At 36.6% G+C, this 25,814-nt stretch overlaps 1 protein-coding gene across 1 annotated transcript in view; it reads right to left on the bottom strand.

The window, feature by feature from the left end:
- LOC117344219 (serine/threonine-protein kinase TNNI3K-like) overlaps positions 1-25,814 on the bottom strand; it is a 48,982-nt gene that overhangs the window by 22,746 nt on the left and 422 nt on the right. The window contains exons 2-15 of the mRNA XM_033906893.1: positions 22,791-22,882; positions 22,362-22,470; positions 19,370-19,473; positions 17,637-17,734; positions 15,290-15,403; positions 14,446-14,544; positions 13,452-13,596; positions 7,844-7,982; positions 7,548-7,652; positions 6,687-6,781; positions 5,682-5,837; positions 3,112-3,255; positions 1,569-1,719; positions 329-455 (exon numbers count right to left, since the gene is read on the bottom strand). Of these exons, the coding sequence (XP_033762784.1) occupies positions 329-455; positions 1,569-1,719; positions 3,112-3,255; positions 5,682-5,837; positions 6,687-6,781; positions 7,548-7,652; positions 7,844-7,982; positions 13,452-13,596; positions 14,446-14,544; positions 15,290-15,403; positions 17,637-17,734; positions 19,370-19,473; positions 22,362-22,470; positions 22,791-22,830 (1,626 nt within the window). The 5' untranslated portion in view covers positions 22,831-22,882. The remainder of the gene's footprint in view (positions 1-328; positions 456-1,568; positions 1,720-3,111; positions 3,256-5,681; positions 5,838-6,686; positions 6,782-7,547; positions 7,653-7,843; positions 7,983-13,451; positions 13,597-14,445; positions 14,545-15,289; positions 15,404-17,636; positions 17,735-19,369; positions 19,474-22,361; positions 22,471-22,790; positions 22,883-25,814) is intronic.

Genomic DNA, 25,814 nt, shown 5'->3' with positions numbered 1-25,814 from the left:
CACATACAGGCAAAACACACAAAGTGTATCACATACAGACAAAACACCCACACACAAAGTGTATCGCATACAGACAAAACACACAAAGTGTATCACATACAGATAAAACATCCACACACAAGTGTTTCACATACAGACAAAACATACACACACAAAGTGTTTCACATACAGACAAAACACACAAAGTGTATCACATACAGATAAAACATCCACACACAAGTGTTTCACATACAGACAAAACACCCACACACAAAGTGTATCGCATACAGATGTTGTGTAACAAACTTTTAAGCCCTCCTGTTAATGCTCGTACTGTTTTTATACTTACACTAGGATCATCCAGGCACGCCCCCACAAAGTTGATTACATATGGACTGTTTAATTTGGACAGTATAGCAACCTCCCTACAGAACATGTCCACATCAGACTTAGCACCAAATGAGTTTGCCCTATACCTGTAAAATAGGAATACATGTGATATACCACAAAATGGTATACATGTCTACATCAGACTTAGCACCAAATGAGTTTGCCCTATACCTGTAAAATAGGAATACATGTGATATACCACAAAATGGTATACATGTCTACATCAGACTTAGCACCAAATGAGTTTGCCCTATACCTGTAAAACAGGAATACATGTTATATACCACAAAATGGTATACATGTCTACATCAGACTTAGCACCAAATGAGTTTGCCCTATACCTGTAAAATAGGAATACATGTGATATACCACAAAATGGTATACATGTCTACATCAGACTTAGCACCAAATGAGTTTGCCCTATACCTGTAAAACAGGAATACATGTTATATACCACAAAATGGTATACATGTCTACATCAGACTTAGCACCAAATGAGTTTGCCCTATACCTGTAAAACAGGAATACATGTTATATACCACAAAATGTATAAGGGTTATTGCCATAAAGTTTCGTTGAAATTCCCTCAGTAATTCAGGAGGAGAAGTTGGTACATCATTGTGTCTACAGATGGACGGACGGACAACCTGATTCCAGTATACCTCCCTAACTTCGTTGTGGGGGGTATAATTACATGTCATGTCAAAACATGGAAGGAAAATACAGACGATAAATTACCTTTCATGTCAAAACATGGAAGGAAAATATAGACGATAAATTACTTATCATGTCAAAACATGCACAATATTTGTCTGTCATTGATTTATTTATCTATACCTAAATTCTGAATATACTGATGCAATAGTATCAATAATATGCGGAATAATTTAAAAATCTGTCGACCTAACCTAGTTTTACTGTACACCAAAATGGTGTTCTGAAGACCTCCTGCTTACTCTCATTCTTGCTAACAAGTGTGATTAATTTGATGGAACTTGCTTATAAGTGTCTGACATTAAACTTTTATTTTTATATATCACCTGTCGAGATGAAATTAAAGTAGAAACCTGACCGATCTACTGATGATTTTAATGTATGACATCTACTGATGATTTTAATGTATGACATCTACTGATGATTTTAATGTATGACATCTACTGTTGATTTTAATGTATGACATCTACTGTGGATGTTGATACCTTTTAATGGCCACAACCTTGCCATCGTATCGTCCCTTGAACACTTTGCCAAACGAACCACTGCCGATGACCTCCTCAAAGTCCAGGTCACTGATATTAAGGTGGTAGTGACGAGGTAGGGTAGACCTCAGCTGTAGGACATCGATCTTCTCTGTAAAATATTACCGTAAATGTCTGTATAAACAGTAAAATATTACCGTAAATGTCGGTATAAACTGTAAAATATTACCGTAAATGTCTGTATAAACTGTAAAATATTACCGTAAATGTCTGTATAAACTGGAAAATATTACCGTAAATGTCTGTATAAACTGTAAAATCTGATAATAAAATATTACCGTAAATGTCTGTATAAACTGTGAAATATTACAGTAAATGTCTGTATAAACTGTACAATATTACCATAAAAACTGTAAAAACTGTACAATCTGATAATGAAATATTACCGTAAATATCTGTATAAACTGTACAGTCTGATAATACAATATTACCATAAAAAGTCTGTATAAACTGTACAATCTGATAATAAAATATTACCGTAAATGTCTGTATAAACTGTAAAATATTACCGTAAATGTCTGTATAAACTGTAAAATATTACCGTAAATGTCTGTATAAACTGTAAAATATTACCGTAAATGTCTGTATAAACTGTACAATATTACCGTAAAAAGTCTGTATACACTGTACAATCTGATAATAAAATATTACCGTAAATGTCTGTATAAACTGTACAATCTGATAATGAGATATTACGTTAATGTCTGTATAAAAATGTCCGTATAAACTGTACAATATTACCATAAAAAGTCTGTATAAACTGTACAACCTGATTATAAAATATTACCATAAATGTCTGTATAAACTGTACAATCTGATTATAAAATATTACCGTAAATGTCTGTATAAACTGTACACTATTACCATAAAAAGTCTGTATAAACTGTACAATCTGATAATAAAATATCAACAACCTTGCCGTTTGGCTGATAGTGGAAATCCACATTCTCATCTTAAGTTACAACACAGATAAAGAAACACATACACATCCAATTGACCTTGGTGAAGATTTACCTTATGTTAACCTTTAAAGGTAACTTAGTTGGGAGGGACAAACATGTATGACCCCTAATGACCTTGGTAAAGACTTACCACGCATTACACTTCCTAGTTTACCCAGGGGGAGGAGACAGACACGTATGACCCCTAATGACCTTGGTAAAGACTTACCACACATTATACTTCTTAGTTTACCCAGGGGGAGGAGACAGACACGTATGACCCCTAATGACCTTGGTAAAGACTTACCACGCATTATACTTCCTAGTTAACCCAGGGGGAGGGGACAGACACGTATGACCCCTAATGACCTTGGTAAAGACTTACCACGCATTATACTTCCTAGTTTACCCAGGGGGAGGGGACAGACACGTATGACCCCTAATGACCTTGGTAAAGACTTACCTTGTGTTATACTTTTGAGTTTACCCAGGGGAGAGGGGACAGACACGTATGACCCCTAATGACCTTGGTAAAGACTTACCTCGTGTTATACTTTTGAGTTTACCCAGGGGAGAGGGGACAGACACGTATGACCCTTCTTGACCTGGCTGGGAGTAGTCCCCACAGGCAGATTCATCCTGGGGCCGCTTGTGGTGCTTTAGAAGTGTCACGATGTCATCATGTCCTGTCAAACATCACAGGAATACTGATATAGTTACCATCACTATGACAACAGAAATATGTTATACTTATCATTACTATAACAACACAAATATGTTTAAGTTACCATCCCCATGACAACACAAATATGTTATAGTAACCATCACTATGACAACACAAATATGTTATAGTAACCATCACTATGACAACATAAATATGTTATACTGTAATAACCATCACCATGACAACACAAATGTTAAAGTTACCATCACTATGACAACACAAATGTTAAAGTTACCATCACTATGATTGACAACACAAATATGTTATACTGTAATAACCATCACCATGACAACACAAATGATAAAGTTACCATCACTATGACAACACAAATGTTAAAGTTACCATCACTATGATTGACAACACAAATATGTTATACTGTAATAACCATCACCATGACAACACAAATGATAAAGTTACCATCACTATGACAACACAAATGTTAAAGTTACCATCACTATGACAACACAAATGTTAAAGTTACCATCACTATGATTGACAACACAAATATGTTATACTGTAATAACCATCACCATGACAACACATATATGTAAAAGTTACCATCACCATGACAACACAAATATGTTATAGTAACCATCACTAGTGGTACCCTTAACTTGGATGTACATCATTGCAACATAAATACAACCACAAATTAAGTGGGAATAAATCATGCAGACATCAACACAACTACAATAAAGTATGAGGACATCAACACAACACAATAAAGTATGAGGACATCAACACAACACAATAAAGTATGAGGACATCAACATAACACAATAAAGTATGAGGACATCAACACAACCACAATAAAGTATGAGGACATCAACACAACCACAATAAAGTATGAGGACATCAACACAACCTAAATAAAGTATGAGGACATCAACACAACCACAATAAAGTATGAGGACATCAACACAACCACAATAAAGTATGAGGACATCAACACAACCACAACAAGATAATTCAACGAATTACAGTCCCCCACCGGGTTGTTATCTCGAGATCCAATAGCAATGAGTGTGAATCTCGAGATGCAATAAGGTCATGTATTTTCTTCAATGTATTGAAAGGTGAAGATGTAGTTTACAGAGACCCGCTTCTATACAGGAACCATCCCATTCTCACTAAATACATGTACACTGTAGGTATACTCTATAAATGATCTCTATATAAAGGACACAAGTCTATGAAGGACACCTTTAGTTTTTCTATTGGGTATCCTTTATAGACAGGTTTTACTGCAATAGACATATGAAATTGTAATAACAAGTACAAAGTTATAATCCTTAATAGTGTAGGAGATAGAGCCCGGACAAGCTTTTACTTAAATGTAGGTCAGAGGTCAAAATATAGCAAAATAAAGGTCACAGTGACCCAGTTTTGGTACGCAACACACCGCCTTCCCACAGGGAACTATACTACCAAGTATAAAGTTCTAATACTTAATAGTGTAGGAGATAGAACCTGGACAAATTTTTCTTTCTTTAATGTAGGTCAGAGGTCAAAATATAGGTCACAGTGACCCGGTTTTGGTACGCGACACACCGCCTTCCCACGGGGAACCATACTACCAAGTATTAAGTTCTAGTGCTTTATAGTGTAGGAGATAGAGCCCGGACAAGCTTTTTCTTTAATGTAGGTCAGAGGTCAAAATATAGGTCACAGTGACCCGGTTTTTGTACGCGACACACCGCCTTCCCACAAGGAACCATACTACCAAGTATTAAGTTCTAGTCCTTTATAGTGTAGGAGATAGAGCCCGGACAAACTTTTACTTTAATGTAGGTCAGAGGTCAAAATATAGCAAAATAAAGGTCACAGTGACCCGGTTTTGGTACGCGACACACCGCCTTCCCACAAGGAACCATACTACCAAGTATTAAGTTCTAGTCCTTTATAGTGTAGGAGATAGAGCCCGGACAAACTTTTACTTTAATGTAGGTCAGAGGTCAAAAAATAGCAAAATATAGGTCACATTGACCCGGTTTTTGTACGCGACACACTGCCTTCCCACAGAGAACAATACTACTAAGTATTAAGTTCTAGTGCTTTATAGTGTAGGAGATAGAGCCCGGACAAGCTTTTTCTTTAATGTAGGTCAGAGGTCAAAATATAGGTCACAGTGACCCGGTTTTTGTATGCGACACACCGCCTTCCCACAGGGAACCCACACACTAAGTATGAAGTTCCAGTGTCTTATAGTATGGGAGATAGAGCCCGGACAAATAGTGTGCGGAAGGACGGACGGACAGACGGACGGACGGACGGACGGACAGACGGACGGACACAACGCAAACCTATAGTCCCCCCCGGATTCCGGTGGGGGACTAATAAAGTATGAGGACATCAACACAACCACAATAAAGTAGTCAAAAATCTTACCTTGTTCATATGCCCACATGAGTGCTGTCTGCTCCTCCACTTTCTCACTACCTGAGCTTTGATCAGTCATGGTGGACACGAGATTCATGTCGGCACGACACTCTAACAAGAACTGGACAACACGGATGTGGCCATGGTAACAGGCACTGTGTAACGCTACAATACAAGATACTTCATTGTACAGATGTATCCATGGTAACAGACACAGATGTATCCATGGTAACAGACAGTGTAACGCTATAATACAAGATACTTCATAGTACAGATGTATCGATGGTAACAGACACAGATGTATCCATGGTAACAGACACGGTGTAATGCTACAATACAAGATACTTCACTGTTTATTACATTACAAATGTATCCATGGTAACAGGCACTATGTAGGACTACAATACAACACACCAAACAGATTATTATAGTACAGATGTATCCATGGCAACAAATGTAACGCTACAATACAAGATGCATATTTTACCTAATTTACCTGTGTGTATTACTGATTTACCTGTGTGTATTACTGATTTACCTGTGTGTATTACTGATTTACTTGTGTGTATTACTGATTTACCTGTGTGTATTACTGATTTACCTGTGTGTATGATTACTAATTTACCTGTGTGTATGATTACTGATTTACCTGTGTGTATGATTTCTGATTTATCTGTGTGTATGATTACATATTTACCTGTGTTTATTAACTAATTTACCTGTGTGTATTACTGATTTACCTGTGTGTATTACCTATTTACCTGTGTGTATAATTACTGATTTACCTGTGTGTATTGCTGATTTACCTGTGTGTATGATTTCTGATTTATCTGTGTGTATGATTACATATTTACCTGTGTTTATTAACTAATTTACCTGTGTGTATTACTAATTTACCTGTGTGTATAACTGATTTACCTGTGTGTATGATTATTGATTTACCTGTGTGTATGATTACTAATTTACCTGTGTGTATGGTTACTAATTTACCTGTGTGTATGATAACTGATTTACCTGTGTGTCCATCTCGCCCCTGTTGGTTAATGTTGACGCTGGGCTGCTCCAGTAAATACTTGATCAGTTCCAAACTTCGGCCACTGGTACAGGCACTGTAATCAGTACATTTTCTTCATCAATCTATTACAAAGGTACCGACATCCAACAGGACAATCATGAATACACACTACACAATTCTGATCAAGAGGACTTGGTAAACTGGGGACTTTTATAACTGTTAAATAAATTTCATTTTTTTAAAAGGTTTTTTAATATGGATTCAATTACAATGGATTCTACATGAAACTTCTAATCAATTGGAAAAACATTTGTAACATAATGATGTTTTTTGTGTATCGCAAACTCACTGAAGATGTTTTCCACGGTCAGACCAGTACACACCTGTGTATCAGAATCTTACAAAAGATGTTTTCCACGGTCAGACCAGTACATACCTGTCTATCAGAAACTTACAGAAGATGTTTTCCATGGTCAGACCAGTACATACCTGTGTATCAGAAACTTACAGAAGATGTTTTCCACGGTCAGACCAGTACATACCTGTGTATCAGAAACTTACAGAAGATGTTTTCCACGGTCAGACCAGTACAAACCTGTGTAGTGGAAACTCGCTGAAGATGTTTTCCACGGTCAGACCAGTACATACCTGTGTAGTGGAAACTCGCTGAAGATGTTTTCCACGGTCAGACCAGTACATACCTGTGTAGTGGAAACTCGCTGAAGATGTTTTCCACGGTCAGACCAGTACATACCTGTGTAGTGGAAACTCGCTGAAGATGTTTTCCACGGTCAGACCAGTACATACTTGTGTAGTGGAAACTCGCTGAAGATGTTTTCCACGGTCAGACCAGTACATACCTGTGTAGTGGAAACTCGCTGAAGATGTTTTCCACGGTCAGACTTTCAGCACTGGTCAGTGCTACCAGCTGTTTCACCACTTCCACCTTAGCATTGTAACATGCTCTGAAACCAACCACCGTGAAATGAAACCAACCAATGAAATCATCATTAAAATGGCTTACATAGGGCAAGCATCCATCAAAACGTATTCCTATTACACAACAATAGTAAGAAACGAGACTTGTTATCCTTTACTTGTTATAGGATTATGATTCTACTGAAGTTATCAATATTATTCAGTTTTATGTACGTACAAATGAAGGGGCGTGTCTCCGTATATGTTTCTGACATGTGGCTCCGTCTTGTTTTCCAACAGGTAGTACAGGACGGCCAGATGACCAGACTTACAGCAAAAATGGATCGGTCGGTGCTGTTCATCGTCCGTAACATTTACTGTAATCAAAGTATGATAATCATTATATAGATATTAGGTAATAGATCGGTCGGTGCTGTTCATCGTCCGTAACATTTACTGTAATCAAAGTATGATCGTCCGTAACATTTACTGTAATCAAAGTACGATCGTCTGTAACATTTACTGTAATCAAAGTACGATAATCATTATATAGATATTAGGTAATAGATCTGTCGGTGCTGTTCATCGTCTGTAACATTTACTGTAAGTATGATTATATAGATATTAGGTAATAGATCGGTCGGTGCTGTTCATCGTCCGTAACATTTACTGTAATCAAAGTACGATAATCATTATATAGATATTAGGTAATGGATCGGTCAGTGCTGTTCATCATCCGTAACATTTACTGTAAGTATGATTATATAGATATTAGGTAATAGATCGGTCGGTGCTGTTCATCGTCCGTAACATTTACTGTAATCAAAGTACGATAATCATTATATAGATATTAGGTAATGGATCGGTCAGTGCTGTTCATCATCCGTAACATTTACTGTAAGTATGATTATATAGATATTAGGTAATAGATCGGTCAGTGCTGTTCATCGTCTGTAACATTTACTGTAAGTATGATTATATAGATATTAGGTAATAGATCGGTCGGTGCTGTTCATCGTCAGTAACGTTTACTGTAAGTATGATTATATAGATATTAGGTAACAGATCGGTCGGTGCTGTTCATCGTCAGTAACATTTACTGTAAGTATGATTATATAGATATTAGGTAATGGATCGGTAGGTGCTGTTCATCGTCTGTAACATTTACTGTAATCAAAGTATGATTATATAGATATTAGGTAATGGATCGATCAGTGCTGTTCATCGTCAGTAACATTTACTGTAAGTATGATTATATAGATATTAGGTAATAGATCGGTCAGTGCTGTTCATCGTCTGTAACATTTACTGTAAGTATGATTATATAGATATTAGGTAATAGGTCGGTCGGTGCTGTTCATCGTTCGTAACATTTACTGTAATCAAAGTATGATCGTCCGTAACATTTACTGTAATCAAAGTACGATCGTCTGTAACATTTACTGTAATCAAAGTACGATAATCATTATATAGATATTAGGTAATAGATCTGTCGGTGCTGTTCATCGTCCGTAACATTTACTGTAATCAAAGTATGATCGTCCGTAACATTTACTGTAATCAAAGTATGATCGTCTGTAACATTTACTGTAATCAAAGTACGATAATCATTATATAGATATTAGGTAATGGATCGGTCAGTGCTGTTCATCATCCGTAACATTTACTGTAAGTATGATTATATAGATATTAGGTAATAGATCGGTCGGTGCTGTTCATCGTCCGTAACATTTACTGTAATCAAAGTACGATAATCATTATATAGATATTAGGTAATGGATCGGTCAGTGCTGTTCATCATCCGTAACATTTACTGTAAGTATGATTATATAGATATTAGGTAATAGATCGGTCAGTGCTGTTCATCGTCTGTAACATTTACTGTAAGTATGATTATATAGATATTAGGTAATAGATCGGTCGGTGCTGTTCATCGTCTGTAACATTTACTGTAATCAAAGTACGATAATCATTATATAGATATTAGGTAATGGATCGGTCAGTGCTGTTCATTGTCTGTAACATTTACTGTAATCAAAGTACGATAATCATTATATAGATATTAGGTAATGGATGGGTCAGTGCTGTTCATCATCCGTAACATTTACTGTAAGTATGATTATATAGATATTAGGTAATAGATCGGTCGGTGCTGTTCATCGTCCGTAACATTTACTGTAATCAAAGTATGATCGTCCGTAACATTTACTGTAATCAAAGTAAGATCGTCTGTAACATTTACTGTAATCAAAGTACGATAATCATTATATAGATATTAGGTAATGGATCTGTCGGTGCTGTTCATCGTCCGTAACATTTACTGTAATCAATGTATGATCGTCCGTAACATTTACTGTAATCAAAGTATGATCGTCTGTAACATTTACTGTAATCAAAGTACGATAATCATTATATAGATATTAGGTAATGGATCGGTCAGTGCTGTTCATCATCCGTAACATTTACTGTAAGTATGATTATATAGATATTAGGTAATAGATCGGTCAGTGCTGTTCATCGTCTGTAACATTTACTGTAAGTATGATTATATAGATATTAGGTAATAGATCGGTCGGTGCTGTTCATCGTCCGTAACATTTACTGTAATCAAAGTACGATAATCATTATATAGATATTAGGTAATGGATCGGTCAGTGCTGTTCATCGTCCGTAACATTTACTGTAAGTATGATTATATAGATATTAGGTAATAGATCGGTCGGTGCTGTTCATCGTCTGTAACATTTACTGTAATCAAAGTATGATCGTCCATAACATTTACTGTAATCAAAGTATGATCGTCTGTAACATTTACTGTAATCAAAGTACGATAATCATTATATAGATATTAGGTAATGGATCGGTCAGTGCTGTTCATCATCCGTAACATTTACTGTAAGTATGATTATATAGATATTAGGTAATAGATCGGTCAGTGCTGTTCATCGTCTGTAACATTTACTGTAAGTATGATTATATAGATATTAGGTAATAGATCGGTCGGTGCTGTTCATCATCCGTAACATTTACTGTAAGTATGATTATATAGATATTAGGTAATAGATCGGTCAGTGCTGTTCATCGTCTGTAACATTTACTGTAAGTATGATTATATAGATATTAGGTAATAGATCGGTCGGTGCTGTTCATCGTCCGTAACATTTACTGTAATCAAAGTACGATAATCATTATATAGATATTAGGTAATGGATCGGTCAGTGCTGTTCATCATCCGTAACATTTACTGTAAGTATGATTATATAGATATTAGGTAATAGATCGGTCAGTGCTGTTCATCGTCTGTAACATTTACTGTAAGTATGATTATATAGATATTAGGTAATAGATCGGTCAGTGCTGTTCATCGTCTGTAACATTTACTGTAAGTATGATTATATAGATATTAGGTAATAGATCGGTCAGTGCTGTTCATCGTCTGTAACATTTACTGTAAGTATGAATATATAGATATTAGGTAATGGATCGGTCAGTGCTGTTCATCGTCCGTAACATTTACTGTAAGTATGATTATATAGATATTAGGTAATAGATCGGTCAGTGCTGTTCATCGTCCGTAACATTTACTGTAATCAATGTATGATCGTCCGTAACATTTACTGTAATCAAAGTATGATCGTCTGTAACATTTACTGTAATCAAAGTACGATAATCATTATATAGATATTAGGTAATGGATCGGTCGGTGCTGTTCATTGTCTGTAACATTTACTGTAAGTATGATTATATAGACATTAGGTAATAGATCGGTCAGTGCTGTTCATCGTCAGTAACATTTACTGTAATCAATGTATGATAATCATTAGACATTAGGTAATAGATCGGTCGGTGCTGTTCATCGTCAGTAACATTTACTGTAATCAAAGTACGATAATCATTATATAGATATTAAGTAATGATATACCATTAAAACACGACCATCTACACAAAAGTAATTTAAACAAAGTGAGTGGGGACTGACATTGATATACCCTTCACCATCCTACATACCCCTACTCAATAAAATCAATATGTCCGGGTATTTAGGAGAGATCTTTTACAATGGATTTTATTTTGGTATGCTTGTATCCTTTGACCTTGATTTAAGATCATCAAATATCAACTCATGTGTATAACTTGTTGGTGCAGTGATGAGAACTAAATCCTATGAGGGGTTCATGTAATATTTTGTACCCAGTTAAGCTTATCATTTTCAAAGTGGTTAATTGTGACATTTGACCTTTAACTTGACCCATGATAGCAAAAATTTAATTACCATGTAGGTGTAAAACTTGATGGTGTGATGTTATGGTGTGATGTTATGGTGTGATGTTATTGTGTGATGTTATGGTGTGATGTTATGGCTTGATGTTATGGTGTGATGTTATGGCTTGATGTTATGGCGTGATGTTATGGTGTGATGTTATGGTGTGATGTTATGGCTTGATGTTATGGTTTGATGTTATAGTGTGATGTTATAGTGTGATGTGATGTTATGGTGTGGTGTTATGGTGTGATGTTATAGTGTGATGTTATAGTGTGATGTTATAGTGTGATGTGATGTTATGGTGTGATGTTATGGTGTGGTGTTGTGGTGTGATGTTATGGTTTGATGTTATGGTTTGATGTTATGGTGTGGTGTTATGGTGTGATGTTATGGTTTGATGTTATGGTGTGATGTTATGGTGTGATGTTATAGTGTGATGTTATGATGTGATGTTATGATGTGATGTTATGGTGTGATGTTATGGTGTGGTGTTATGGTGTGATGTTATGGTGTGATGTTATGATGTGATGTTATGATGTGATGTTATGATGTTATGGTGTGATGTTATAGTGGGATGTTATAGTGTAATTTTATGGTGTGATGTTATAGTGCTAATCTTATGGTGTGATGCGTGATTTTATGGTGTGAATCTGCCATCCTGGGATTCATGAGATATTCTGATTACCAGTTTTGTACAGAGGTACAGATGGCATGAACTTAGCAGGTTTGTTTGTTTGTTTGTTCATTTTTGTTTAACGTCCTATTAACAGCCAGGGTCATTTAAGGACGTGCCAGGTTTTAGAGGTGGAGGAAAGCCAGAGTTCCTGGAGAAAAACCACCGGCCTACGGTCAGTACCTGGCAACTGCCCCACGTAGGTTTCGAACTCACAACCCAGAGGTGGAGGGCTAGTGTTAAAGTGTCGGGACACCTTAACCACTCGGCCACCGCGGCCCCCTACTTAGCAGGTATATAACAAACTCTTATACAGTGTAATATACAGCTTTACTTAGCAGGTATATCACAAACTCTTATACAGTGTAATATACCGACTTTACTTAGCAGGTATATCACAAACTCTTATACAGTGTAATATACTGGTTTCTACCACAATACCCTGTGTTATTCAACTCTCAGACCATCAGTTAATCATTACAGCTGTTGATTAACAATCTGTTTAAACCACATTTGGTATAAACTCTGTACGCATTTTGATTGGCTAGCACGGTGAACTTTGACCCAAGCTGCAATTGTTATCGACGTCATCAATGATCTAATGACGTCACATCAGCGGGTCCTGGACGTCACCGGTACACTTTATTTGCATACGCGAAAGTATACTTGGCCACGTTTCCCTTTGATTCGAACCGATATTATTGTGGTAGAAACAGGTCACACGACTCGAAATTGTTGGATATGGAATTTATTTCACACTCGTAAGTTATTTTTTAAAAGTTGCAAAAAACACTCGCTAATGCTGGTGTCTTTTGTAACTTTGAAAAAATAACTCACTTGTGTGAAATAAATTCCATATCCAACAACCACTCGTTATGTAACCTCTATTTACACATTATTAAGTCTCACCATCAGCCTTTTGTTGGGAGGTACCCTCCACCAGTAGTTTGGTTATATGTAAGTGGCCCTTGGCACAGGCCAGATGTAGAGGCCTATCTCCCACTCCTCCCGAGATGTTCACATCCGCCCCGTGGGAAATCAGCAGCTCCACCACCTGTCACAGAGTTGGACAACATGTAATGGTAGTATAAAGATTACAAATTTAGAAAAAAAAATATTGTGAAGTACTCAGGAAGCCCATCCCCATCCCCCCCTTCCCCCACCCCCCCACCTAAAGTTTACAGCTGAAGTTAAACAATGTATCAAACATGTTACATAGAGGATATCTAACAGTGTCTTCAGTAATACCAAATATATTTCACGAGTGGGGCTAATATTTTGATATTTTTCACGAGTGCGCAGCACGAGTGAAAAATATCAAAATATTAGCCACACGAATATTAGCCACACGAGTGAAATATATTTGGTATTACTGAAGACACTGTTAGATATTCTGTTTATTACATTTTTTATCAACGAAAACCCTACCCCGTATGCCAACTAGGACTACAGCGATAATTTGTAAACAAAAAAAGTTTCCCCTGTCCAGGTGCTGACATATATGTCGGGCTTTCTGATTGGTCAATTATTTTGGTATTTTCTAATCATTAATTTGATTGGTCAAATCAGCAAAAGTGATATTTTTCACTAGTGAAAAATATGATATTCTTCACTAGTGAAAAATATCACTTTTATAGAATGAATGATTTTTGATATTTCACTGGTAAAAATGTCATAAAATGCTATATTTGTAGAGATACTCATGTGAAGTATGTGTTTTGGAACATGCTATACATCTACACCATGCATTTCAATAGCTTACCCGATCATGGCCAAAGTTACAGGCTACATGCAGTGGTGAAAACTTACCCGATCATGGCCAAAGTTACAGGCTACATGCAGTGGTGAAAACTTACCCGATCATGGCCAAAGTTACAGGCTACATGCAGTGGTGAAAACTTACCCGATCATGGCCAAAGTTACAGGCTACATGCAGTGGTGAAAACTTGACTGCGTCCTCAACATTAACCTTGGCTCCATTTTCTAACAGTGCACTTGTAATCTGTAATTATAAATCTGAGAATTTAACACTGGTAATCTGTAATTATAAATCTGAGAATTTAACACTGGTTATCTGTAATTATAAATCTGAGAATCTAACAAAGATTTGATTAATGGTTACATGATAATACTGGGTATTTTGGAGAATGAGCTGAGTCAATTACATTACAAACCTGGCAGTATTTAGTAGATTGAAACATATGGGTCATTCTAATATCATTTATCTTCTTAAGGTTACACTGACCTTTTCACCTTAAACAATATTCATGTTTGCTACCATCTTATCATCATGGTATGACCTTGACCATCTCATCATCATTGTATGACCTTGACCATCTCAACATCCTGGTATGACCTTGACCATCTCAACATCATTGTATGACCTTGACCATCTCATCATCATGGTATGACCTTGACCATCTCATCATCATGATATGACCTTGACCATCTCATCATCATGGTATGACCTTGACCATCTCAACATCATGGTATGACCTTGACCATCTCAACATCATGGTATGACCTTGACCATCTCAACATCATGGTATGACCTTGACCATCTCATCATCATTGTGTGACATTGACCATCTCATCCTTATGATATGGCCTTGACCATCTAAATATCATGGTATACATTTTGTACGTATGACTTTGACCATCTAATCCTTATGTTATGACCTTGATCATCTCATCATTATGATACAACCTTGTTTTTTTCACCCTTATCATTTTATTTTTGTACCTACCTCAGCATGACCACATTTAGCTGCAATGTGTAGTGGCGTTGCCCCACTGTTTCCTGCTAAATTTACGTCTACATCATCACTGTCGAGCAAGTATTGTACACACTCTGTATCACCCTGTCCAACAAATAATGTATTTCTACAGTGTACACATTCTATATAACACTGTACAACAAAATAATGTATTAACAATGTACACATTCTGTGTAACAATGTACAACAAAATAATGTTTAATATAGTGTATACATTCAGTCACAATAACCAAATTATGTGAAGCAAATAATATTGAAATGTGATAATGATGTAGTACTAGTGTTATCCTGTATGTAGTGTTATCCTGTATGTAGTGTTACCCTGTATGTAGTGTTATCCTGTATGTAGTGTTACCCTGTATTTAGTGTTATCCTGTATTTAGTGTTATCCTGTATTTAGTGTTATCCTGTATGTAATGTTACCCTGTATGTAGTGTTACCCTGTATGTAGTGTTATCCTGTATTTAGTGTTATCCTGTATGTAATGTTACCCTGTATGTAGTGTTATCCTGTATGTAGTGTTATCCTGTATATAGTGTTACCCTGTATGTAGCGTTATCCTGTATGTAGTGTTATCCTGTATGTAGTGTTATCCTGTATGTAGTGTTACCCTGTATGTAGTGTTATCCTGTATGTAGTGTTATCCTGTATGTAGTGTTACCCTGTATGTGTGTTTCCCTGTATGTAGTGTTATCCTGTATGTATTGTTACCCTGTATGTAGTGTTATCCTGTATGTAGTGTTACCCTGTATGTAGTGTTATCCTGTATGTAGTGTTACCCTGTATGTAGTGTTATCCTGTATATAATGTTACCCTGTATGTAGTGTTACCCTGTATGTAGTGTTATGTAGTGTTATCCTGTATGTAGTGTTATCCTGTATGTATTGTTATCTTGTATGTAGTGTTACTATGTATATGTATGTTACACTGGTGTAGTTCCTGTATGTGGTTATCCTGTATGTAGTGTTTCCTGTATGTAGTGTTAACCTGTATGTAGTGTTATCCTGTATGTATGTTACCCTGTATGTAGTGTTAATTGTATGTATTACTGTTGTATTACCTGTATGGCTATTGTATAGCCTTATGTAGGTTTATCCCTGTATGTAGTGTTATCCTGTATGTAGTGTTGTCCTGTATGTAGTGTTATCCTGTATGTAGTGTTATCCTGTATGTAGTGTTATCCTGTATGTAATGTTACCCTGTATGTAGTGTTGTCGTGTATGTAGTGTTACCCTGTATGTAGTGTTTCCCTGTATGTAGTGTTACCCTGTATGTAGTGTTATCCTGTATGTAGTGTTGTCCTGTATGTAGTATTGTCCTGTATGTTATGTTACCCTGTATGTAGTGTTACCCTGCATGTAGTGTTACCCTGTATGTAGTGTTATCCTGTATGTAGTGTTACCCTGTATGTAATGTTATCCTGTATGTAGTGTTATCCTGTATGTAGTGTTATCCTGTATGTAATGTTACCCTGTATGTAATGTTACCCTGTATGTAGTGTTACCCTGTATGTAGTGTTATCCTGTATGTAGTGTTACCCTGTATGTAGTGTTATCCTGTATGTAGTGTTACCCTGTATGTAGTGTTATCCTGTATGTAGTATTACCCTGTATGTAGTGTTACCCTGTATGCAGCCTATACATTGTATAGCATTACATTGTTTGTAGTCTTACCTTGTATGTAGTGTTATCCTGTATGTAGTGTTACCTTGTATGTAGTCTTACCCTGTATGTAGTGTTATCCTGTATGTAGTGTTACCTTGTATGTAGTCTTACCCTGTATGTAGTGTTATCCTGTATGTAGTGTTACCTTGTATATAATGTTACCCTGTATGTAGTGTTACCCTGTATGTAGTATTACCCTGTATGTAGTGTTACCCTGTATGTAGTGTTATCCTGTATGTAGTGTTATCCTGTATGTAGTGTTATCCTGTATGTAGTGTTATCCTGTATGTAGTGTTATCCTGTATGTAGTATTATCCTGTATGTAGTGTTACCCTGTATGTAGTGTTGTCCTGTATGTAGTGTTACCTTGTATGTAGTCTTACCTTGTATGTAGTATTACCCTGTATGTAGTGTTACCCTGTATGCAGCCTATACATTGTATAGCATTACATTGTTTGTAGTCTTACCTTGTATGTAGTGTTACCTTGTATGTAGTATTACCCTGTATGTAGTGTTACCCTGTATGTAGTGTTGTCCTGTATGTAGTGTTGTCCTGTATGTAGTGTTACCTTGTATGTAGTATTACCCTGTATGTAGTGTTACCCTGTATGCGGCCTATACATTGTATAGCATTACATTGTTTGTAGTCTTACCTTGTATGTAGCCAAGTGAAGTGCAGAAAACTGGTTTTTACTGAGGACAGAGCTTTTCACTCTTTTCTTCAGCAATAAGTCTATCAGAGTTTTACTTCCTATTGTAAACAGAAGAAAAAGGTAGATTAATAATATGAGAAATGTCTGCTATCAAGATCTATGTTGTAACAAACAACTCACATAACACTCAACCCCAAATACACACACTATGTGAATCAACGTCACTTGAAAATGATTATGACTAATCAATGATCATGAATATTCATGAATAGTTTATGAATTATTCAGGAACAAATTTCATGAACATTTTTAATTTCTTCAGCATCCCTAAATATACATACTATTATACTAAGTGAATCAATGTCATACAGCTATATAACACTCACCCCTAAATATACACGTTATGTGAAGCCATGTTATATAGATACTCACCCCCAAATATACACGTTATGTGAAGCCATGTTATATAGATACTCACCCCCAAATATACACGTTATGTGAAGTCATGTTATATAGATACTCACCCCCAAATATACACGTTATGTGAAGCCATGTTATATAGATACTCACCCCCAAATATACATGTTATGTGAAGCCTTGTTATATTCGGTACTCACCCCCAAATATACACGTTATGTGAAGCAATGTTATATAGATACTCACCCCCAAATATACACGCTATGTGAAGCAATGTTATATAGATACTCACCCCTAAATATACACGTTATGTGAAGCCATGTTATATTCGATACTCACCCCCAAATATACATGTTATGTGAAGAAATGTTATAAAGGTACTCACCCCCAATGTGAAGCAATGTTATATAGATACTCACCCCTAAATATACATGTTATGTGAAGCCATGTTATATAGATACTCACCCCCAAATATACACGTTATGTGAAGCCATGTTACTCACCCCCAAATATACACGTTATGTGAAGCAATGTTATAAAGGTACTCACCCCCAATGTGAAGCAATGTTATGTAGATACTCACCTCCAAATATACATGTTATGTGAAGCCATGTTGCTCACCCCCAAATATACATGTTATGTGAAGCCATGTTATATTCGATACTCACCCCAAATATACACGTTATGTGAAGCAATGTTATATAGATACTCACCCCAAATATACACACTATGTGAAGCAATGTTATATAGATACTCACCCCAAATATACACGCTATGTGAAGCAATGTTATATAGGTACTCACCCCCAAATATACACGTTATGTGAAGCCATGTTACTCACCCCCAAATATACATGTTATGTGAAGCCATGTTACTCACCCCCAAATATACACGCTATGTGAAGCCATGTTATATAGATACTCACCCCCAAATATACATGTTATGTGAAGCCATGTTACTCACCCCCAAATATACACGCTATGTGAAGCCATGTTATATAGGTACTCACCCCCAAATATACACGTTATGTGAAGCCATGTTACTCACCCCCAAATATACATGTTATGTGAAGCAATGTTATATAGGTACTCACCCCCAAATATACACGTTATGTGAAGCCATGTTATATAGATACTCACCCCCCAAATATACATGTTATGTGAAGCCATGTTACTCACCCCCAAATATACATGTTATGTAAAGCAATGTTATATAGGTACTCACCCCCAAATATACACGCTATGTGAAGCAATGTTATATAGGTACTCACCCCCAAATATACACGTTATGTGAAGCCATGTTATATAGGTACTCACCCCCAAATATACACGTTATGTGAAGCAATGTTAGACCAGTATCTGTCCTCTCCTCTACATTCTCCTCAGTCAACAAGTCTGCTACAGTGGTACAGTCTCCTCTTCTGTACACAAACAATTGTACATTAAATTTTACACATTTGCTACTCTAGGAACAGAATCTGCTTCAACCAGGTAATTAAGCAGAACCATAATGTACCAGTGCTTGGAAAACTACTGGTATTGTTAAATCTTCAAAATGCATTCATAAAACTGATTTTAGATACACACATATTGTAGGTTATATGATATACATAGAATGGATAATTACTTTACTGCTTTTTATTTGTGAGAAAACTATTCAACTGGATGTTTACCTATTATACTGCCAACATCTGGTATAAATAATGCATTCTTTCATCATGGAACATTTCAATGCCACTTTGACCATGAACTGTCAATACATTTGAATACATACCCACAAGCTAACTACAATCACAATCATTGATACATACCCTCATTGATACATACCCACAAGCTAACAACAGTCACAGTCATTGATACATACCCACAAGGTAACTACAGTCAGTCATTGATATACATACCCACAAGCTAACTGCAGTCACAGTCATTGATACATACCCACAAGGTAACAACAGTCACAGTCATTGATACATACCCACAAGGTAACTACAGTCAGTCATTGATACATACCCACAAGGTAACTACAGTACAGTCATTGATACATACCCACAAGCTAACTACAGTCAGTCATTGATACACATACCCACAAGCTAACTACAGTCAGTCATTGATACATACCCACAAGGTAACTACAGTCAGTCATTGATACATACCCACAAGGTAACTACAGTCAGTCATTGATACATACCCACAAGGTAACTACAGTCAGTCATTGATACATACCCACAAGGTAACTACAGTCACAGTCATTGATACATACCCACAAGGTAACTACAGTCAGTCATTGATACATACCCACAAGGTAACTACAGTCAGTCATTGATACATACCCACAAGGTAACTACAGTCAGTCATTGATACATACCCACAAGGTAACTACAGTCAGTCATTGATACATACCCACAAGGTAACAACAGTCAGTCATTGATACATACCCACAAGGTAACTACAGTCACAGTCATTGATACATACCCACAAGGTAACTACAGTCAGTCATTGATACATACCCACAAGGTAACTACAGTCACAGTCATTGATACATACCCACAAGGTAACTACAGTCACAGTCATTGATACATACCCACAAGGTAACTACAGTCAGTCATTGATACATACCCACAAGGTAACTACAGTCAGTCATTGATACATACCCACAAGGTAACTACAGTCACAGTCATTGATACATACCCACAAGGTAACAACAGTCACAGTCATTGATACATACCCACAAGGTAACTACAGTCAGTCATTGATACATACCCACAAGGTAACTACAGTCAGTCATTGATACATACCCACAAGGTAACTACAGTCAGTCATTGATACATACCCACAAGGTAACTACAGTCACAGTCATTGATACATACCCACAAGGTAACTACAGTCAGTCATTGATACATACCCACAAGGTAACTACAGTCACAGTCATTGATACATACCCACAAGGTAACTACAGTCACAGTCATTGATACATACCCACAAGGTAACTACAGTCAGTCATTGATACATACCCACAAGGTAACTACAGTCAGTCATTGATACATACCCACAAGGTAACTACAGTCACAGTCATTGATACATACCCACAAGGTAACTACAGTCACAGTCATTGATACATACCCACAAGGTAACAACAGTCACAGTCATTGATACATACCCACAAGGTAACTACAGTCACAGTCATTGATACATACCCACAAGGTAACTACAGTCAGTCATTGATACATACCCACAAGGTAACTACAGTCACAGTCATTGATACATACCCACAAGGTAACTACAGTCACAGTCATTGATACATACCCACAAGGTAACTACAGTCACAGTCATTGATACATACCCACAAGGTAACTACAGTCAGTCATTGATACATACCCACAATGTAACTACAGTCACAGTCATTGATACATACCCACAAGGTAACTACAGTCAGTCATTGATACATACCCACAAGGTAACTACAGTCAGTCATTGATACATACCCACAAGGTAACTACAGTCACAGTCATTGATACATACCCACAAGGTAACTACAGTCAGTCATTGATACATACCCACAAGGTAACAACAGTCAGTCATTGATACATACCCACAAGGTAACTACAGTCACAGTCATTGATACATACCCACAAGGTAACTACAGTCAGTCATTGATACATACCCACAAGGTAACTACAGTCAGTCATTGATACATACCCACAAGGTAACTACAGTCACAATCATTGATACATACCCACAAGCTAACTACAGTCACAGTCATTGATACATACCCACAAGCTTACTACAATCAGTCATTGATACATACCCACAAGGTAACTACAGTCAGTCATTGATACATACCCACAAGGTAACTACAGTCAGTCATTGATACATACCCACAAGGTAACTACAGTCAGTCATTGATACATACCCACAAGGTAACTACAGTCACAGTCATTGATACATACCCACAAGGTAACTACAGTCAGTCATTGATACATACCCACAAGGTAACAACAGTCACGGTCATTGATACATACCCACAAGGTAACAACAGTCACGGTCATTGATACATACCCACAAGGTAACTACAGTCACAGTCATTGATACATACCCACAAGGTAACTACAGTCACAGTCATTGATACATACCCACAAGGTAACTACATTCACAGTCATTGATACATACCCACAAGGTAACTACAGTCAGTCATTGATACATACCCACAAGCTAACTACAGTCAGTCATTGATACATACCCACAGGCTAACTACAGTCAGTCATTGATACATACCCACAAGCTAACAACAGTCACAGTCATTGATACATACCCACAAGCTAACTGCAGCTCTGTCCAATCTTTTTCATTGGGGCGAAGTTCTTCAATGATTTTTGATCTGAATATTGAGTAACTTTCACTTATTTTCTTTTTCAGTTCATCTGTAATGAAAGCCAAACAGTGTAATTCTGATGAAAGAATTCGAAAGAATATGAGTTTTTAATGGCCAGGTCTCCTACTGATGGTATTTCTGTTTTATATTATACATATAAAATTGTTCTACATATTTTTACAGTGGCCTGCACATATATAAATAGAGAAGATGTAATAATATTGTTATAAGAATTGGTAATATACTCACTTTTAAGGAAATGGATTGCAAAGTTTCAGGTTAGTCTATTTTAGTTTTAAAATATGGTCAAATGACAATTATTGAATGAATCAGATTAGAATCATCTAAGGGAGAGAAGTCAGTAATTACCTGCACAAGAAATTGTTGGTCTGGATTTGTAATTCCCCATCACACAACATGACTGATGTAGCAGATGATTCTACATGTATGACAGTGAAAGCCTACAAAATGAACAGATAAAAGGTTATTACATGTCACATGTCCCGGTTAAAGGTTATTACACATACTCTCACATGTCACATGTCCCGGTTAAAGGTTATTACACACTCTCATACATCACATGCCCAGATTAGGTTACTACACATACTGTCACACGTCACATGTCCATATTATAGGTTATTACACATACTGTCACACGTCACATGTCCATATTATAGGTTATTACACATACTGTCACACGTCACATGTCCCGGTTAAAGGTTATTACACATACTCTCACATGTCACATGTCCATACTATAGGTTATTACACTCTCTCACATGTCACATGTCCATATTATAGGTTATTATTACACATACTCTCACACGTCACATGCGCATGTGGGTTAATGTTGCGTCCCGTTTTGTTGCTCATTAGTGTATTCATGTAAAAAATACATTGTTGTACATTGTTGCAACTTGTACATTCCAATGACGTCACATTGTTTAGAGATCCCGCGTTGTGTCTGCAATGCCTGACACGAAGGCTTCATTCTGTGTTTTTTAGTGTTTTTGTTAGTTTTCTTACAATTCAATTGATCAGGTATGATTAAACAACCCCAATCAATATGAGGTGTGGATGTAATTTTAAGTTTAAACGGCATGTTACGAAAAATACTTCAGCTTTCACTTTGACAGTGCATTCGTGATCGGAGCTTCGATCGGCTGTCATGGCAACGACGAGGACGGTGGTTTTATCACAGTGTCGAATTTACAAACTTGCATGTACAGCCGAAAACGTCTAACTATACCTTATGTCTTTGGAAATCATCTGTAAATAATTATTTGAATTAATTACGATCCATTGCATTCGTTTATTAACGTTTGTTCTTTTCTATATGCCGATTTCGATACTTAAAACACTGAAGAGTTCCAATTTTGGAGAATGAACATTAACACTTGCTCTATAAATCGTTCTAGAGCACCCAACTACCCGAAATCAATAATTATGAAACAGGTAAGAGCGTGAAGGTAATTGTATGAGAACAAGGAAAAGTGCTGTACATTCTTACGAAAATGACAAACATCGTCAAAATTACTTAAAAAGTAGTCAATTAATCGGCACCTCGTCAATTAAGACCAGTTTATAACGCCATTATGTAACCATACTTGAATAAATAGAAGAATGTACAGCACTTTTTCTCGGTTTCTTAGCACGATGAATAAGTGCATCATATTTGTTTGTACGACAAAATACGTTGGTCGGGTGCTCTGGCCATATTTATCGACCAAGTGTTAATGTAGTCCTTCGTGCCAGTCACGTGACCACGCGAGAACACGAGGACCGACGAAAACATCCCGATAAAGACGTTGGACACCTAACATTAAAATCCGATCAAGAAAACAAACAGAACTTACCGGGAAATCATTAAATATTGAATTTATATAAAAACATGACGATTTTTGTTCTTTTTAATTATAAATGCAACATTAACCCACATGCGTGTCCATATAGGTTATTATTATACACACCCTCACATGTCACATGTCCATATTATAGGTTATTACACATACTGTCACATGTCACATGTCCATATTATAGGTTATTATACACACTCTCACACGTCACATATCCATACTATAGGTTATTACACATACTCTCACACGTCACATGTCCATATTAGGTTATTACGCATACTCTCACACCTCACATGTCCAGATCAAAGGTTATTAATTATTACACATACTCTCACACGTCACATGTCTAGAAAACATTGATAAATATTCATCAACATATATATCCAACAGACAAAAGATTGGTTGTAGTTCATGTATAGAAGCAAAAATTCACATTAAAGTATAGAAATTCTTGTTTGTTGGTAAAAATCACATACAGAATAACTAGCCAACAACACTTGAGGTCAGTTTAAGCATCCATGTACTGTAATAGGAAGGAGTAATGAAATTGCCCTGACCACATAGGGGCTGGAACTAGTGATAGGAGGTCGCTCTCAAGACAAACATCCTACTACTAGGCTAAAGGGAAATTCCTGCTTGCCTGAGCTAGTAAGGTGACCTATATCTTTATTTTTACAGTAGAAACTAAGGCCACCAAGTCTGATGATGATTCTTTTTGTATCAATTTCAGAAATGTGATTGATTTAAAAAGTAAAACATTTAGCATGAAACATAGGGACTCCTGAAAGAAAAAAATTGAAAAATCATCTGCAAGAAGAAAATAAGATGAGATTTACTTTCAAATATAATGAGTCTTAACATAACCTAACCTGTTCTTCATTTCAAGATATATACAAGTTTTAGGAAGTTGTAAGGAAATACAAACATGTGTACTATAGTTACCTAATACATGTGACAGGTTTTAATTGTGTACTGTATATATTGTACATAGTGATGTCAGCTGCCTTCTTGATTTGTGCAAGGGAAGTTAATTTCCCTTTGGCTTGATCAGTAGAGTGATGGACTGAAAAACAAGAATAACATATTCTGATTCTCAGTTGCTTTCCGTTTACACCTAAATTTACAATTTGATGAATAATCCATATCACTCTGTTCTTCATGACATGAGTGGCTTAAGTGTCCCGACACTTTATCACTTGCCCTCCACCTCTGTGTCACGAGTTCGAAACCAACATGCATGTGGGGCAGTTGCCTGACTGACCATATACCAGTGTTTTTTCTCCAGCATTCCTCCACCTCCAAAACCTGGCACGTACGTCTTTAAAAGAACCTGGCTGGACAGATGGAATCGAACAGTGATATCACCTAAATTGGTGTTTTGGGCTAGATAAATTTTCCATTTATCCGTATATGTAAGGTAGGTGTTATGTCACGCTCGGTTTTATTGTATTTGCACCTAAATCTTTGCGACACCAAACGGTGTCGGAGAACTCCACGTTTCATATAGTAGTGCGCTCTGGCCGTACACCAGACTTGG

This window comes from Pecten maximus, chromosome 2 (assembly GCF_902652985.1).
Source record: "Pecten maximus chromosome 2, xPecMax1.1, whole genome shotgun sequence".
Classification (NCBI taxonomy): Eukaryota; Metazoa; Mollusca; class Bivalvia; order Pectinida; family Pectinidae; genus Pecten; species Pecten maximus.
This window is presented reverse-complemented; position numbering and strand designations above follow the sequence as displayed.